The sequence below is a fragment of the Artibeus jamaicensis genome, unplaced genomic scaffold (assembly GCF_021234435.1).
Source record: "Artibeus jamaicensis isolate MK-2021 breed Jamaican fruit bat unplaced genomic scaffold, CSHL_Jam_final contig_466, whole genome shotgun sequence".
NCBI lineage: Eukaryota > Metazoa > Chordata > Mammalia > Chiroptera > Phyllostomidae > Artibeus > Artibeus jamaicensis.
Window position 1 is genome coordinate 18,854,466 of NW_026521844.1, and position 18,347 is coordinate 18,872,812.

The 18,347-nt window shown below is 39.3% G+C and overlaps 1 protein-coding gene across 6 annotated transcripts in view; it reads right to left on the bottom strand.

Annotated features, from left to right (window-relative positions):
• Positions 1-5,788: 5,788 nt before the first annotated feature.
• Positions 5,789-18,347, bottom strand: part of U2SURP (U2 snRNP associated SURP domain containing) — a 51,611-nt gene continuing 39,052 nt past the window's right edge. For 4 of the 6 annotated variants that reach the window (XM_037153435.2, XM_037153433.2, XM_037153434.2 and 1 more), the window contains exons 25-28: positions 18,198-18,308; positions 15,790-15,908; positions 14,458-14,634; positions 5,794-13,399 (exon numbers count right to left, since the gene is read on the bottom strand). In XM_037153435.2, the coding sequence (XP_037009330.2) occupies positions 13,261-13,399; positions 14,458-14,634; positions 15,790-15,908; positions 18,198-18,308 (546 nt within the window). In that variant the 3' untranslated portion in view covers positions 5,794-13,260. Of the gene's footprint in view, positions 13,400-14,457; positions 14,635-15,789; positions 15,909-18,197; positions 18,309-18,347 lie in introns of all 6 variants that reach the window. The other 2 variants (XM_053667248.1, XM_037153436.2) reach the window with 2 other exon arrangements.

Below are 18,347 nucleotides of genomic sequence, written 5' to 3' on the forward strand. Positions count from 1 at the left end.
AATATACTCATTTCCTATAAATATACAAAAGTTCTTTCCTGTCTTGGCCAGTGTGGCTCAGCTTGTTGGAGTGTCATCTCATACACCAAAAAGTTGCGGGTTCAATCTCTGGTCAAGGTGCCTGCAATCAATGTTTTTCTCCTCCTCTCTTTCCTTCCCTCTCCTCCTCCCTTCCTCTCTCTAAAATCAGTAATAAAAACAATATCCTCAGGCGAGGATTAAAAAAATAATTTTCAATATATTTTGTCACTTTCATTGGCAAGGAAAAAAAACAGCATTTTGGAGTTGAAAGGAACTTCAACTCTAAGCCGGTGCTCCCCAAATTTAGCTGCACATCAGAATTACCCCAGGAGTCTTTTAAAAATATGAGCTCCACTAAAGCATGAGAAGTGGTTGTTTTAAGCCTGTAGTGAAAACTGTACAATGACCCTGGGCAGTGGAGATTCTGTCATTTCAGAAAATGAGGAAAGCTATGAAAGACCAATGTCATGCGTCAAAAGGACTCAGGGACCAAGCTGAAGAAGCTCCCACTGGCCACGGAGAGGAATCCTGGGAATAAGAATTGTGATGGATTAAAGCACATCAAAAATGCTAAAATCCATGAGGTTACAATGACACTAAAAATAATAAAACTTCAGTGGTCACTTTGGAGGATGCTAGTGATGTCCCAGCATCAAAACGCTCCTGAAGACTAAAGGCAGTGTTGAGGCTCCCTTTCCTATGGGAACCACACCGTGGACAAGTAATGGGAGCAAAGGGAGGTTCCTCTGTGTTACCTCCACTGACACTTGCAAAAGGAATGAAGAATGGAGGGTGTCACCATTGACCATAATGAACTGAGGGTGACAGGCCACGGTCATCCATGGCTGCCAAGGTCACAAAAAGAAACACGACCAGACATTATGTGCCCCTAATGGAGGGGCACACCACCTTTTATGAAGTGCTCTTGCCAAAGTTTCTGAACCTATGTCAGATCAAACTTCTAGATCAACTTACTGCCTTGTAGAAAATAAACATTTTGGGGGCAGAAAGGCACTCAACAAAATCCAGACTGTGAGAAAGTCTTCAGGACAAAAAAACAGTTTCTTCAACAAAAAGTTTAAAGGGGAAAAATTAAATTGAGAGACACCAGCCCTGGCTGGTATAGCTTAGTGGATTGAGCACAGGCCTGGGGAGCAAAGTGTCATGGGTTCAATTCCCAGTCAAGGCACGTGCTGGGGTTGCAGGCCAGATCCTCAGTAGGGGGTGTGCAAGAGGCAACCACACAACTGATGTTTCTCTCCCTCTCATTCTCCTTCCCTTCCCCTCTCTAAAAATAAATAATCTTTTTAAAAATAAAAATAAATTGAGGGACACCAATGGATTAAAAGTTACCTAAGAGCCATATTAACCAATCATACTGTGGGATCCTCATCTGGATTTCAATTTAAAATAAAAAAAAAATCATTTCTATAAGGCAATTATAAATTTGTAGACAATGACATGATTTTTTTAATGATATTAAGGGATCACAATTATTTCTGGTGTACAATAGTATTGTGCATTTTTTAAAGTCTGTATCTTGTAGAGAAACTTACTGAGATTATGTACAATTAAAATAATAAAATGTTGAATTTCTATAGATTCAAGTGACCATGAAGGTGTTTCTTTGAAGCTGGGTTATATATTCAAGGGGTTTCGTTATACTCTTGTATATGTTTGAATTTTCCATAATTAAAAGGAATTTCATGTGTTTCAGGCCCAAGGCCCCGCCCCAGACCTGCTAAACCAGGACCTCTAAGGTGGGGACTCGGAATCTGAGTTCTGACAGTTCCCATATGAATCTGATCTCACGGGTCCACGGACCGGTGTCTGGGAAACAGTGATTTGACTGACTCACAAGGAAACTGAGGCTCAAAGACAGAACTTCTTGCTCAAGTGCACACGCTAATTTATGGAAGAACCCAAGTTGCCTGACTCTGGCATAGAGGTCTCTTCAAAACAGCAGGCAGAGGCCGTAGCTCCTGAACGGATTCCCTTACTGGGCAACACGGTGCTCTGACCCAGTTCAGATGCATTCTTCCAGAAGGTGCCCTGGGGCTCTGGGACCTCTCCCTAAAATCACAGTCCATGGGGCTACCTGGTCCATGAGGACCTCATTGTCTATCATGGCAAAGGAGGGGGACTTCTGAGTCACACTTGCACATAAGAACTCAAGTTTAAGACCTCCAATGTTATTTCCAAACTAGATCATACTCGGAGATCACAAACCTCCCCCAGCTGCCCCCCAGTTTTCACCACCCAACAAAAGCCCCCGCAGCTTCAGCCTCTTCTTTGAAATGTTCCTGGTACCTCCGTGCAACATGGAAACCAGCATTCCCAATGCTGGCAAAAGTACGGTAAAATACTCACTCCCCAACATTAAACAAAGTCTAAAATAGTACATTTTGGGGAAGAAAGTTGGCAAATGCATCACATGAATTTTTAAGTGTTTATATTCTTTGACCCAAGAATTCCATCTCTGGGAATCATCCAAAAAAATTTTAAAAGAATGAAAACAAAAATGGCATGCATAATGACGTTCATCAAAGTATAATTTAGAATTAAGTAAAAACAATGCAAGTTTCTTAGAAGACCTTGGCAAAGTATAGTAAACGATGGTTTGTTGCCATTACAGCTGTATTTTCTGAAAGTCTGTGACCTGGAAAGGGGACCATCAGATGTCCCCTTCCTGGAATCCAGACCTCCAGCAGGAGGACAAAGGCTGAAGACAGCTGGAGCTGTGACCCTGCCTGGTGGGGACCTGGCCAGACTGCCCACTGCTGGACTTGGGCTCCCTCTGCCCAAAGCTCTCATCTCCGGTCCATTCCCACATCTGGCTTTCCAGCTGTCCTGTCATTCTCTGAGTCTCCACAGGCTTCCACTGAATCTCTTTTTGCCTAACCTAGCTCGAGACGGTCTCTGTTGTTGTGCCCGAGGACACTGGCACACCTACCTCACCCACTCCCCAGATCACCGGACTGAAAGAGTTGCCCAATCACAGTGTGAAGGTTTCCAGAGTACGTTCAGTGGAACCCGAGCCTTCGGAGATCAGCCAAGTTTGGGAAACAGGACACGCTGTCTCCTACACAGGGACACACAGCACATATTTGCGGTTCTGAGAAGATTGCTGTGAAGAAGCCTTTGTAGCCACGTTTCCCCCATTTACTTGACCACATCTTTTTCCAAGTAACACCTACAGTGCAGCAGGTAGTAGAGCAGTGGGTGGTACTAAAGGTAGGAAAGGATGCTTTGTTGTCTACACCACGGGTCCCCAACCCCCTGCTAGATCCATGACCTGTCAGGAACCTGGCCGCACAGCAGGAGGTGAGCTGCTGCCTGGCCAGGGAAACTTCATCTGTACTTACACTGCTCCCCATCGCTCACATCGCCACCTCAGCTCCGCCCCCATCAGATCAGGGCTGCATTAGATTCTCATAGGAGCGCCAACCCTACCGTGAACTACGCATGTGAGGGATCTGGTTGTGTGCTCCTTGTGAGAATACGTCTGGTGATCTGAGGTGGAGCTGAGGCGGTGATGCCATGCTGGGGAGCGGCTGCACATACAGATCATCCTTAGCAGAGAGGTGTGACTGCACAGAGACCGTAGTAAGTCGATTGCCTGCAGACTCATATCGAAACTATCAGTGAGTGAGACGCCGCGCCTGGTGGCAGGCTTCACATGCGAATCTGCCACTTTAGTCCACACATGCCCCACCCATTATTTTATTTACCTCTTCTGTCCGTGCCTCTTTCCACACTGTGCACTTGTCAGTTTGGGGAAGTTCACACGCTAACCCTAAAATGTGGTGAGTTGGGTAATTATTTCATCATATATTACAATGTAATAATAAAGTACCCAATAAATGTAATGTGCTTTAATCATCCCCAAACCACCCCCCCAACCCCAGTCCCCGGAGAAACTGTCTTCCACGAAACTCGTCCCTGGTGCCGAAAAGGCTGGGGACTGCTGGCCTAGTTTGTAATTCCCTCACGTACCAGCCTACGAGCAACAAAGGTGCTGTGTCCTGTTCTGTTTAGATTAAGACTGAAGTCAGAGTCCAACTAATCTCAGGGTGAACTAAATGTAGCCACTGTGGAGGGTGGGTGTGGGGATGGGAATCATTAGCTAAAAAGATAAGGCAGAATTATTGAGTTTGCCAAAAAGTTCACTTAGTTTTTCCCCGTGTGGTCACTCCGGTGGTGCTTAGTTGTCCTTTAACTTCATTTGAAACAATTTTGTCAGATTGTATTGTGACAGCTCTCGCATCGCATCAATGTACACTTCTTAAAAAATTATTACGGTAAATTTTTCTGCAGCTATTTTAATATTGAAGATGGAGGAACATACACAACATTTTGGGGGTAATTGTGCTTTATTGTCCCAAGAAAGGTAAAAACACAACTAAAACATACAAAAAAGATCTGTGCAGTGTATGGAGAAGGGGCTGTGACTAAATGTGTCAAAAGTGGTTTGTGAAGTTTCTTGGTACAATTGACATTTTGGCCAAATAATTCTTTTAAGTGGGGGCTGTCTTATGCATTGGAAGATGTTTAGCAGCACCCTGGCCCCTACCCACTGGAAGCCAATAGCAGGTGATAACCAACATACTCAAAATGCTCAAATCAGTAAAGTTATTGGTAAAAATGAAAAACATGTTATTTTACAGAAACAACTACACAGACTTTTTGGCCAGCCCAGTATTTAACAGGAAGCTGCTGTGTGCCTGGGTCAATGCCACTCACACCATCCCATGTGGTCTTCACAGCCAACACCTTCCCAACCGGCACCCCTGCTTCTCCTCCAGCCACCTCCCCCCATGCTCGTGACAGTGGCCAGAGCGATTTGCAAGTAGCCCACTTCCTTGCTTAAAACCTTTAAGTCCTGCTAGCCTCTCATGCCAACCCTTCCTCTCCTCACAGGACTACAGCTACAATGACTGTTTCCCATTCCTCAGCACCACTGCCCTCCCCCCCAAACATCCATCGCCAGGGCTCCCTCAGCCTGCAGCACGCAGTACCCTGTAGCCAGCACCACCTACTCCAGGTCTCAGTTGACACCACACCTCCGGGAGGACGTCTGACCACCCTATCTAAAAAGGTAATCCTCACCCACTTGGTCTTTTTCCCCCCAATGCATTTTGCCATCAAATAATCTCACTTGATTTGGTCTGGCTGCTCGCTTTAGCATGCACACTCCATGACTAAGGATGAACGAGACTGTCCTGTTCATCATCACATATTCCCAGGACCCAGAACAGTGTCTCGTGTATAGCAGACACTCAAGCTTGATGAACCCTGGTGAGTGGATGGCAAATTCCTTCTGCAGATGACAAAATGGACTCAGAGTGCCTCTGGTTAAACAACTTGACCAAGGCCACACAGCTGGGAAGTGACTGGAACCTGTGCTTGGAAGGCTGAAGGGAGTCCCTGGATCTTTGGAGTCCAGGTAGCATTTTGATTGGCTGGCCAAGTCATCTTGGGCCACAAAACACCAAGGGCTGGGATTGCAAGGAGGCCCTCGGCTTGCGTGGCTTTCTTCTTTTCAAGCCTTGTGGGAGCTAACCCAGATTTATTGAATAGGATCATGGTCAGAAATTTGTCTTTAAAAATCACATTCCACCCAAAATATCCCTGAGGTTTGACAACTACCCATTCACACATGAGATTATGGAAGTGATAACATCTGATATTTCTCAGCCTGCCTCTTTTCTTCGTGCACTGGGCACTGTTTTGGTCAAAGTAATCGGCACAAATTAATCAGAAAGAAACATCATTTGAGCCAAGATTGGACAGTTTATTTATCATATTTACCTTGTCTGCAACACAGTCTGCAAGGAAAGAACGAAAAGCTTGAGAGAAAATGGGGAAAGAAATAAGCACAATGAAATCCGAAGAGGTAAGGAGGGGAAGGCAAGTCCTCCTTTTTCTCAAAGTATGTTATCTCCTCCATTTGCATCAAAAGGGTCTCCTGCACCAGAAGAACCACCTTCCACACAGACATTACGGTGCTCTGCAAGGTCCTCCAGGGGCCTCGGATACCCGGTGAGTGCATGTGAGCACACATCAAGGTAAAATGACGGAAGGCCAAAGTTTAGGATAAAGAGGGACAGGTATTAGCATACTCAAGTACTTGAAGACTTCCCCAGCACCCCGCCATCATCCACGGGATACAAGGACATAGAGGTACAAGGAAAGCTATGAGGTGGTGATCTGCGTTGCTAAGTAGTCTGAATCCCACTGTGACCGGCTATGGCACTTGAAGAGAATCATGACTCTACTGGGTAGGGTGGGACCAGTCACAATTGTTAACGACGAACATAAGCTGTTCTAGAAATATGTTGAACAGATCTAGGTAGCTGAAGTCTCCAACTTACCACATTATAAACTGAAATACACAGTAGGCAGAGTGATTCTTTATCTGAGCACCAAACGTCTCTCATTCTTCATACATTATCAGCTGGGTTTTATTACATAATAAACAAAATGAAGACCACACTGTTTCAGTACAAAATACATGCAAATAAAAAATAATTGGAAGTTTTGACAAGTGTGTGTCAGTGAGGAGAACAAGTACAATCATCATTCCTTGCTTCAAGATTTTCTCTAACATATGCCTGCCATTTAAGTAAAATTAATCATGCTTTTAAGGCAATCAGTTCAGAATTAAACCAGTATCTTGAGAAGTACTTGAGTGAGATTTCTGCTTGTCATTCCCCCGCATGTATAGTGCCTGGTACAGTGCTGGACATGCTCTAGGGAGGACACATTCTGAAAACAGGACGTATCAGAAGTCACGGGTCAGTGCCCTATGAAACACTCAGGACACACACACAGGTGGTCTGGAAACTCAAGAGTTAAAATTCACATTAGCTACATGGTGCTGTGATTGGAGAATATACAGATAAAAAATCTACTTACAACACCTTTTAGTTTTGATAGCTTACTACATTCCATGATAGAGGCTTACATTAGGCCCAGATAGTTTAATTTCCCAGAAATAAATGAAGAATTTGACAAATCCTTTATTGAAATGTTAGTGCGGCCAAAAACCATCTGAAAAGCACTTTCCTAAATGCTTTTAATCAACTGCTCACCCCTGTAGCAATTGAACTGCAATAAAACAAAATATGCTGAAAACTCATCTAACGCACTTCACATAATAGAACTGTTGGCTGCTCAGAGAAAGTCAGTGTAGAGAGAGGTGATGCTTCTTTCCCATTTCAGTGTTTCAGCTAGATGGGAGACCAAGTAATGTTTTTAATCAAACTTTTGTTCTTCCAAACTCGTGTTTGTGCAGTTTCCAGAGCTTCACAAATGTCCTGAGGACATAATGCAAAGCTATTATTTTTGAGAATTTAAAGTGGCACTTCCTTGTCAAATTCTATAGTTGTAGTTATTTTATGGTACAGTTCTTATTTCTATGTCATCTGAAAATAAAAATTTTAACTTGCAAAATACATACTATAAGTTCAATTACACATTATTAACTTTCTTTTTAGTCTTTCAGGAAACTACTCTGTCCATTCATTTTGTGAAAATTGTACACTGCTACTCAGTTCTGATAATTGGTATAGATTTTTCTTTTTTGATTTTGGACTTGGACAAAAAATCTCACGCAGCATATTTTATACTATTCTCCAGGCTCTTTCCATATATATCCTATTTAAACTGTCTACATGGAGATTTTCTTTTATGGGCCCCCTTTTAGGAACTCTGGTTTATGCGATTCTACAATAATAAATGACAATAGAACATATTTCTAAAAATTCACTTGACAAAAATAAAAAATGTTTTTCTCATAGAGTTAAATGTCTAGAAGAGCAGGCCAGCAGATTATAAAGTGATCGTTTATTATTATTGCACTCAGTGTGCAATAAACTGTAATATCCCCAAATGTAAGTTTCCAAAATCTGTTAACTACAAACCAAGTAAAAGAAAGTATCTTTTATAGGTACCAATGCTATGGAATTGTGTTACTCTGTTTTAGAAGATGTTCCCATCATTAGTTTTCAGAAATACTGAATGCTTATGAGCTTTAACTTCTATGCATGACAACTGCCTGCCAGTGATTTGTGATTTTATCCTTATGATAAACACACAAGGTTACTACTCCATTTTATGTGTGAGAAAATAAGGTTCCAAAAGGTCACACAATGAGGAAGATGAGCTGGTATTCAAGTCTAAATATGACTCCATAGCAAAGTAAGTATCTAATCCAAACACTGAGTTTACTAAATGCCAAAACATTACTTCCCCTTTCATCAGGAAAAACTCCATGCTATGAAGTGTTGAAAATTAATATATCATACATAACTATGAAAGAGAACACAGCATGAAAAGTGATAAAAATGGTAAAGAAAGTGCTGTAGAGTAATTGGCACATACACTTTGTTTTCTTTTGAAGGTTTTGCTCAGAATAAAAGACACCTATGTGCCATTTGGGACAAACCCTTTTCGAGTCCCATAAGGACTTACAGAAACTTGAAAGAAAAAGCAGGCTTTAAAAAAGAACCGGTGCACAGGCTACCATGTGGAGGGGCCTCGAGGACGTTACGCTAAATGAAATGTGCCAGTCACAAAGAGACACCATGTGATTCCACTTACGTGAGGTATCTGGAGCAGCCGAACCACAGAAAGCAAGACGGAGGCTGCCAGCCAGCGGTGAGGGGAAGAGAGAAAAAGGGGAACGTAACAGGTGAAGACCCCGTTTTGTGAGATGAAACACTACGGGGACCGGCTGCACAACGTGGACGCACTCAGCACGCTACCTGTACACCTAAAAGTGGTTATGATGGTGAATGTGGTTGTATTTTATCAAAATTAAAAATAACAATTTAGAGGAAAAATGAATTATTTTGAACATAATGATGCTGTCAGTCATTATGCTTTAAAAACAAAATATTTAAATACACACTAGTAGGTTGATATTTGCAGGTTGATGGTTCTTAATTCTACTATTGTATATATTTGGAATTTTCCTCAATGAAGTAAAATAGAACAAAGTAACTGTTTAAAAAAGGGGGAACCAATAAGGAAACACAATTCCCCAGTCAAGAAAATAAGCTATCATAAAACTATTTTATTACAGTTTGAACATGTAAAATGTGGTAACATTTTAGCTACAACCGATAGAGGTGACACACCACCCATTTGACATGGAAGAAAGCTGCCGAACGCTAGGCCCTGGTTTACTGGGCCTGCATCAGGAAACTACATGGAGAAAATTACGTAAGAGTCTAAAGTTTGCTATGAAAACAACGTATTTTTATTCAAGTAACCAAGAGTCAGAACAACGACAACAAAAGGCAAGTTCTACACCCTTTGCCTGTAACTGCACGATCTCGGTGTAGAAAAACCGAAGTGACACTCTGCAAAGCAGGCCCACAATCAGCTGGGTCCGCACACCAGGAGTAACTACATTATGGAGTCGGCTCACCTCCCAAAATTGTCTTCCTGCAGAACATTCAGCTGAGCCAATTTCAACAATATTATTCTCATTTCCAAAAAATAGTCTTTCCTGATATTTAAAATCACCAAAGATAAAATGTACAAGAGCTTATTGAAGTTAAAAGAGAAATCACAAGTATTCCAAGCATAATTTACATGTGAAAATGAACGAGAACATTTTATCTACAGATCTACAAAACTAAATAAATAACCAATTACACAAAGAATCCAGGTACACAAAACTCCATGAGGTGGCACCGTGTGACCAGGGGTGGTCCCCTCTGTCTGTCCTCACAGCACTTCCCTGGGGTTTTTGCATTTGTGTATTATCTAAGTCCTGGGACACTGATAAAAAAAAATAAGGCAAAGCCAAAAGGGTAATGAATTAAACACCTCCTAACCTCTATTCTAAAACACGCATATGAAATATGAATAAACCAAGCTCTGAGTTTTTTAGTCACATGTCCTTTAAACTTATACTAGTACTGTCATTAGTACCTACAGTGAATTTCCTGTAATTAGCTTTCCCATTAAAAGAGAAGAGAAAAACAAAGGAAAAAAGCTCTTATTTCTTAAATGTACAGTCTTAGAAAAGTGGTACTATTTCTTTTGAAAAACAATTTTCTCTGCTAAAAAAATCATACTGTTGTGGCATCTGAGAATAGGTTAAGTCATTTTGGCAAACAGAGTAATGTGCTCTCATTTTTAATCATCAAAATAATAAACTATATTATCATGGCCATATAATTTTTCAGAACTTACACCAACATGGAGGCAAATGTGTGTAGAATATTTTTAATAAGCCTAAATCAGATCACAACTGAAATATCTTAAAATATATTTTCAAGTGCTCAAGAATATTCAAGTTTGGGGGAACAAAATACAAGAATTTCCTCCTTCTAAGATTCTTTAATTAGGATAAAAGACTAAAGGTAAGCCCACAGGAATGGTCTGCAATAAAGAAAAATTAGGTCAGTGTATAATAACTTCTGCAAACTTTAGCTTAAAAGCCAAAAACATTCTGAACCAAATAAGAGCCTTCTTTGGAGCCAGCGCTCTTTGTTCAGTTCTTTAATCTCTACGTTCTCAACATGTTACAGTTCTGAAATGTTTGTACACTTACTAACAGTAGTAAGTAAATATGTCAAAAAAAAATTTTCTCAAACACAACTCTTTCAATCAAAGGTCTCTCTTTGCCAAGAAATAGACCACTATTTACTCTTGTATTTTCTCTTGTCTATAGAAGAGAGGGAGATTAAATAGTAATTAACTTGATAAGGAATCCCTGTTTGTAAATGTTAGGTTAGAGGGTAGAGGGTTTACACCCTCTAAGAAGACTAGACAACAGAGGATTTCCTTATATATAGCTATGACAGAAGACATAGCTATATATAACTGTCCATCACTGAGCCAGAACAGGGCATTTCCTGCAAATAGAAGGCCCTGCCTGGGAACAGATTAGTCAACCTTTAGAAATTTCACCATCCAATTAAGAGTTTTTTAGATAGGAAACATGAGTAATATGCTATTATAAAAATATGGTAGAATATTTCCCATGAAAATGTCATAGAATCCATGGAGAATTAAACAGGCTTACTTTAGACATTTTTCTCATTGAGTAAAATTGCAAATAACCTACCTAACAATGTTACTTGGAATTCCAGAAAAAAAACCCCAATGCAACCTAATATACACATTAACAAACTTCAGAGAATACATATTCTATCACCCTAAGCAATCCCCACCACCCACCCGAAAGGAAGCTGGTCTTACCCACTGTGAGTAAACGATGCTCACTGTCTCTGTATCCACAACAAAAGAACTGCAAAATCTCATGGCAGTAGAAAAAAATGCTACAAATAAGCACCCAAAACTGACCTAACAATTTCTATTCACTCCTACTTCTCCGGGATATTTTTTAAGAGAGAAGGAAGCAAGCATTCCACGCAACCTGACTGGCAAAATCTTTACCTGACTAATTTTGAACCCTATACTAGAAACCAGAGTTATGGAATGTCCAAATCAGCAGCAACTCAAACATTATTATTTTTGCAAAAAAAGGTAATTAATTATATAAAGTCCATTCTCCCAGGCAATAAACTGAGAATAAAACCATGTAACTTTAAAATGGCTATATTTGTAGATTTTAAAAACTAGCACCAAATGTTTGTGTATATTCTGTGCAACATTTAGAATAATTAACATTTCATGACAATATGGACAAATGAGAGATTGAATAACAGAATAACCTCCAAACAATACTGCATGTTGATGACCACTAAGTAAAATAATCTGATTGGCTCATTTCTAAAGCTTTTGTAGGTTTGCCCAGTTTGGAAATGGCACGCCTCACTGCTGAGCTAATACACCTACCCCCCCCCCAAATGTGTAGAGCTTATTTTATTTTGTGACTAGGCAAACGACTTGAAAAGATGTTTTTAAAAAGCAAGCTAACACAAAACAAGCTACTATTGGAATATTTTTCTACTCTTTCTTTTAAGGGGAATAAAACACACCAAACCACAGTATGAAGTGCCTGAAGGAGAAACGGGGGCAGACTCAAGAAGAGCAGCGTCAGTTCAGGTCCACACAGCCCTTTAATCCATTACATTTATAGCAATATTATGACTGATATCATACAATGATTCCTATTTCTTCCTCAGACCACAGCCATTTTTTCCCACGGCATAACAGATTTTAACTCTGCAAATGTTTAAATCAACTTCTGCACCTTGAATTTACAAACCACTGGATGTTAAGTTTCCTTAACTGTTTCACTTTTAAATTTTAATTAAAGCTAAAATTAAATCTAAAAAAAAAAACCAAACTAACCAAGAAAACCCCAAAGGTTCCTCAAACAGAACCTGGCAGCATACACAAGCTCGGGGTGTGAAGATAACCTACAGAGGGCTATCGGGGGCAACTATCAAACAACAAATTCTACAGCCGACCCTTGTTAGAAAACATTTTATAAATAAACTTCTTTCATGATTGATGAAAAAATCAAAAGATGGAGACTCAATCTTCCCCCAATAATAAGTAGTTGCTCAGGACATAGGCTGAGTGTACTGAAATCATACTGCTTTTTTGAAAAAAAGAAAAAATATTTTAGGTAGCCATTCCATTAACAAAAGGCCATGCTGCATTCACCTCGTCTTTTGATCTCTGGGTACTAGTATTACTCAAGAGAACCTTACTGAAGAAACTGGTTGGAGAACCTACCAAATAGAAGTCTCAGGTCCCCTAATTTTTATAGTCATTTTACTAAACATAAAACTTGAGCTGCTTGAACAATGGAGCTTGTAAAGTGCATTAGGTATAGAAACACAACACAAGTGCTAAACTCAGTAAGACTTTAAGGGACTTGATGTCACCAACAGGGCAAAAAAACAACATTATGGTTTTCTCTTCAGATTTTATTTGAAATCTAATCCAAATTGTCAAAGCTACAAAATGGGGGAAGACATCTGTATTAGTTTTGCTAAATCACAGCATCCTAAAACAAAAATACTACTACTGCCAGCAGATCCATTGTACACATTTCTGATGAAATTCATCACAATAAAAATTTCATCTTGAAAACAGCCACAACAAAAGTAATTTACACAATATAAAACAATGACAGGTCTACAGATGCAGTTACTCATGAATGTACACATGCGTTCACAGACAAATGAACAAAAACCCCAGGAATGCTCTTTCATTAAAAAAACAAAAACAAAACAAAACAGACCGTTCAGGCACAAAACAAAATCGCATTTCCAATAAGTGACAGCATCTTAAAGTTTTATGTCAGTGTTTGTTTTTCTTTGACTTTTTATGAGACCTGTGTGGAGATCGGGACTGGGATCTGGATTTCTTCCCTGATTTTTTAGGGGATCTAGACCGTGATCGCCTAGACCTTTTAGGTGTCCTTGAACCAGATGGTGATCTGAGGAAACAAACAAAAACAATTTATCACAGTACCCCTGTGATTCAAACTGACTTGTTAAGTTCTCTACAATGAGCTTTAATGACAAACATCAGTGAGATAAGATACAAGAGGCTGTCAAGTTCCCAGATTTCTATTCTGCCCATTCAGTGCACACACACTCTCTCTTCTCACACGTTTTGTACAGAAACTGCTGAGCCTTACCATACTGCTCTACTGAACCCAAATCTCAAGGTGGGGATTGGGGACTTGCAGTTTTAACAATTTCCCCAAGTTACTGATACACCCCCAAGCTTGAATATCTAAATCCACAAGATAAAGTTCAAAATGCATCTAATACCATTCAGAAATTTTAAACCCAAGATAGCTTTGCAGCCTATCTTTTTGAGGGAAAAGGCTCCAACTATTATAGTATCACTCAAGGAAACCACTGAGAAAGCATGATTTTGTGAGTGCTGTTCATGAAGACAGCCAAATAAATAAATGCATTTATATGTATACACATGTACATATACACAAGTACTTATCTATTTTGTAAAGATTTTAGTAAAATGCTTACAATAATAAAGTTTAGCTCTCAAGAAAATAGCACCAGATAAGTAAAACATTTCTGAACCACTTTTCTGGAACTATAAGGACAAAGCATACACTAAATTATACACTGAAATGGTATTTATTTTCATAAGTATCTACCCAAGAACATGCTATTAAGATTGCAGGAGGAATAGGAGATGCATTTTTCTTTCAGCCTTGACAAAAATCAAAGAATATTCTCTAGAAACTAAAGAAGAACACAACGAAAAGTAAAGCAGCTAAACTCTTCCTGGTCTTTACTTGTTGGAAGCCTTCTTGTGCTTTAGTCACGAGATGTGTATGGGGAGGTGGGAAGGCATACTCTAACATGAAAGGCTCTCTCTTTGGTTTTTACTTTTTTTCTGAAATCCTTTAAAAAAAAAAGGCTACCAACCAAATTATTTTTAAAAGCTGGTGGAGTAACAAGGAAATTGGTGTGTGAAATATTGGTGTGTGAAATACTGCAAAAACCGATTTGCATTTACCTTTTGGCCTTTTTGCTAACATCTCTAGGAGAGTCTTTGTGAGATGACCTTGACCGTGAGCTCTCCTTATGAGATCTTTCTGAACGCTCGGACCGCTCCGACTTTGGTGACGGGGACTTCACTCGTCTACCACTGCTACTGCGGGATGGGCTAGGGGACGTACTGTGTCGCCTTTTCCTATGGAACAAAGCCCCCAGAACAGTCCATAGTGAGCAAAGGATCAGATATTCAATTTCTTTCTAGCAGATTAGCTATTAACTCCTACTAGTTTACACTAGCTTCATTTCACTAACCTTAGTGATGTTACCTTCCAACAGCATTCTAAGCCCTTTATACCAAGAACCAATTAAGTCTTAAAGACAGATTGATCAAGACAAAAAACTAAATTCAACTAAATTGGATTTTCTTTTGCTATGAGAAAGATTATGGAGACATTGGACAAAACTTCATTAAGGTCTCTAAGCAGTTAAGTTTTTTAATGCTAAACTTTTATTGTGGATTATATAAGAAAAATGGGGCATCATGTTGGCAGGTTACTCTGAAATGGTTGGGGAAAGGAGGAAGGGAAAAAGAAGACTGGGCAAAAGTAGAAATATTTAACATTTGGGGAACATGGGTGAAGGATATCTGGAAATTCTTTACACTATTCATGCAACTTTTCTGTAAAACTGAAATTACATCAAAGTAATGACAAAAAAAGTAATAAATTTACTATTTAATCAATAACTATGCTATTTGTAACTATGTGGAGAGTGACTAAACCAGAATTTTATTTGCATTCACCTGGTTTTTCTTAGGAAAAAAGTTAACTGAAGCCATTTTCACTAATAAATAAGACAATTAAGGGATTATAAAAGTAAAAATAAAAACTAAAAGAGAAGTGATTTTTATTAGAATGAAGACAAAGTGAGGAGTAAGTCCTCAGTCTATGCACACAATCTCCTTTCGAGATAGGACTGGGAGACTCAAATTTATAGGTGGCAACTCAGCACAGAAGGAGTGCTCACACTGGAAGCACAAGAAAGATGCAGCAAAGCTGTTTAGTAATTGAAGCCTTATGTTTGATACCTAATATGGTAACTGAACTCTTAGTTAAGGTTCACTATAAACCATGTAAGGGGATAAAAGGATGATGTTCCAGTTACCTAAGCCAAGTGCCAGCTAAATGTCCCATTTCTCAGCTAATTCTGCTTCCTGTAAGTAGGAGCCAAACATGTTGATTGTGAAAAAATAGTTTTCCAGTTTGTTGGAATTGGTGATGAAAATATTACAAAATGGAACATCACTCTAAATCCTAAAACCAGTACAGGTATCAAATGAGAAATGTCATACCTTTCTTTCCTTGTTGGAGTACACTCATCTTTTTCCTTCTTGTCTTTGGAGCGAGATTCCAATTTTTCTTTATCCTTCTTATCTCTTTCTCGTTCTCTTTCTAATTCTTTCTCTTTCTCCTGTTTTTTTTTTTTTTAAAGAATACTTAAGTCATTAAAAAATACTAATCTGGGTTGATCTCATTTACATAATACCTTATCTTCTATTATACTTAACTAATTTTAAATTACTACTGAATGTACAATACCATTTAAAAAAATACTTCCTACTCTTTCAGAAATACTCATCTCTTCTACTTACCTTGCATATTAAGAGTGATACCAGAGACAGCTGCTAAATATTTACCAAGTGCTTACCATAGGCCAGGCAATTACCAAACGACTTTCCATATACCATTTCATGTATTCCTTTCAAAACACCCATAGGAACAGCACTTTCATGCTAGTTCTAGAGATGAAAATTGAGCCTCAGAAAGGTTAAGTACCATGCCCATGGTCACACAGAATGAGGCCTGGGTTAGAGCTCAACCTCTAGAGCTAAGGCTCATAACTTCTACCTGTACAGTGCTGCCTCTCCCTCTATGGAGAAAGTGGAAAAAAAAACTAACAATACACTGACCTTGCCATCTTAGATTCCAATAAAATGGGAGCACTGCTAATTGTACAGCAAATTGATTGAATCAAAAGAGAGCTATTACCAAAGCAATACACTGAAAAGTAGAAACAGCTAATTACAATAATCATCCATCAGAAAATCTTATTAGTGAGAGACAAGTTGAAACTGAATTGGAAATTTTAAATCCTACTTTATGTTATTAAAAACTGACTATGTGACCATACAACTGTATTAACAGAAAAAAAAAACTTATTTCCTTATCCTCAGATGCTACAACTGCCACTTCTCACTTGAAACTATAATTTCTGTTCATTATACAATTAAAGGAGTGGCTACAGACAATGATCCCACAGAGCCAACTCAGATCTTCACTAAAAGGAATTTAATTTCTCTGACTTGTATGTATCAAGAAAGTATCTGAGAGCTGGTAAGAAACCTCTATCAGATATTGGCAAGTGTTTCCTGCAAAGAGCCATATAGTCAATATTTTCTGCTTTGTGGGCCATACAGTTACTGTCAAAAGTATTCATCTTTCCCACTGGAGAATGGCTGTGATCTGTTAAGTGTATCTACAAAAACTAGGTTATGGCCACAGTCTGCTGACTCCTCGCAGACACCTTCCAGAAACACAGCCCCCTTCCCCACTGCAATCTGGAATGCAGGAGGACTAAACTGGTCATTTGGGTAGCAGTGCCATCAGGGTCAGCCAGCTTCCTGAAGTAAAGTCTCCCATAAAGATCAACATGTGCCACCATTTACTAAGAGATTCGTGCAGATACACAGCATCTTTAAACAAATCTCATTTAGCTTTATTCAAAATACATAACGTAGAGTACAAATTTAAACTGATGCTGAGGGGACTAACTTCCTCTGGTGATGTGTGGATGTATTGACTCATTGAAAATTTATAGAAATCAAACTATAGTTAAAATACTTAAAATATTATAAGCATTTTTATTCAATAATGAAACATAACAGTAGCTATTATCTAACTCACAATCCTGCAAATTTGAGACTGCAAAATCAACCCAGTTTCACAGAGAAAAAGCAAGCTGCACAAGCGCACAGCAGAGTGGTCCCAGGAGCCCACAGGACACTGCAGCGCCAAAGGTGCGTCACCATGCTACTGCTCCCAACACCAGTCCCACACCGTTAACAGCTCTGTCGTGACAGTCTCCCTTCTAGCTTTTTCCTACTTCTCTTTCTGTATCATCTTTTTTTATTTAAGTCAAGATATAGCTGCCACAATAAAATTCCTGGGTTCTCTCAATAATTATCACATGGGTTGTACTAAAATCCTACGTACCCCTACAGATTTTTAAATGTACGAGAGTTTCAGGTTCCTCAAAAGTTTAGAGTTCACTAATGAAGTAGGCTGCCACTTGCTATCCCTCCTTGAAAATAACAGAAAGGAGTCCTAAGTGAGCTTTCTTGACCACAACTTCCACCTTTTTGTCTCTATGCCACTTCTCATGTTTGCTGGTGTCTCACTGTCACAAACACTCTTCCTACAAGGTCTTCCAGTGTCAAACCATACTCCCAGCAGGATTTTCTTGTTTACAGGTAGTACTTACAATAAAACATTATGCTATGGCCTAACACTTTTCCAAGTTGAAATAACTGTGATACATCAAACTTCACATGTTCTTAATTATCTACCAGTATTCAGTTATTTACACATCCAAGGATGTAATTTGAAATATATTTTTCCTTAATACACCAATATACCAATACTGTAGGTAGTCAAACCAGTTAACTTTAGAAAACACATGTGATTGATATTTAGTCCTTACTCGTTGTAGCAGTTTATCTCTGTAGTGTTCTACTTGCTCCTGAAAGCTCTGGCCTGGTTTCTTGGGTCTTTTTCCAGATTCCAATTCATCCTGAAACTTCATCACTTTGAGCTGTGAGGTAAGAGATGAATGTTTTTCAATACTCTAGTT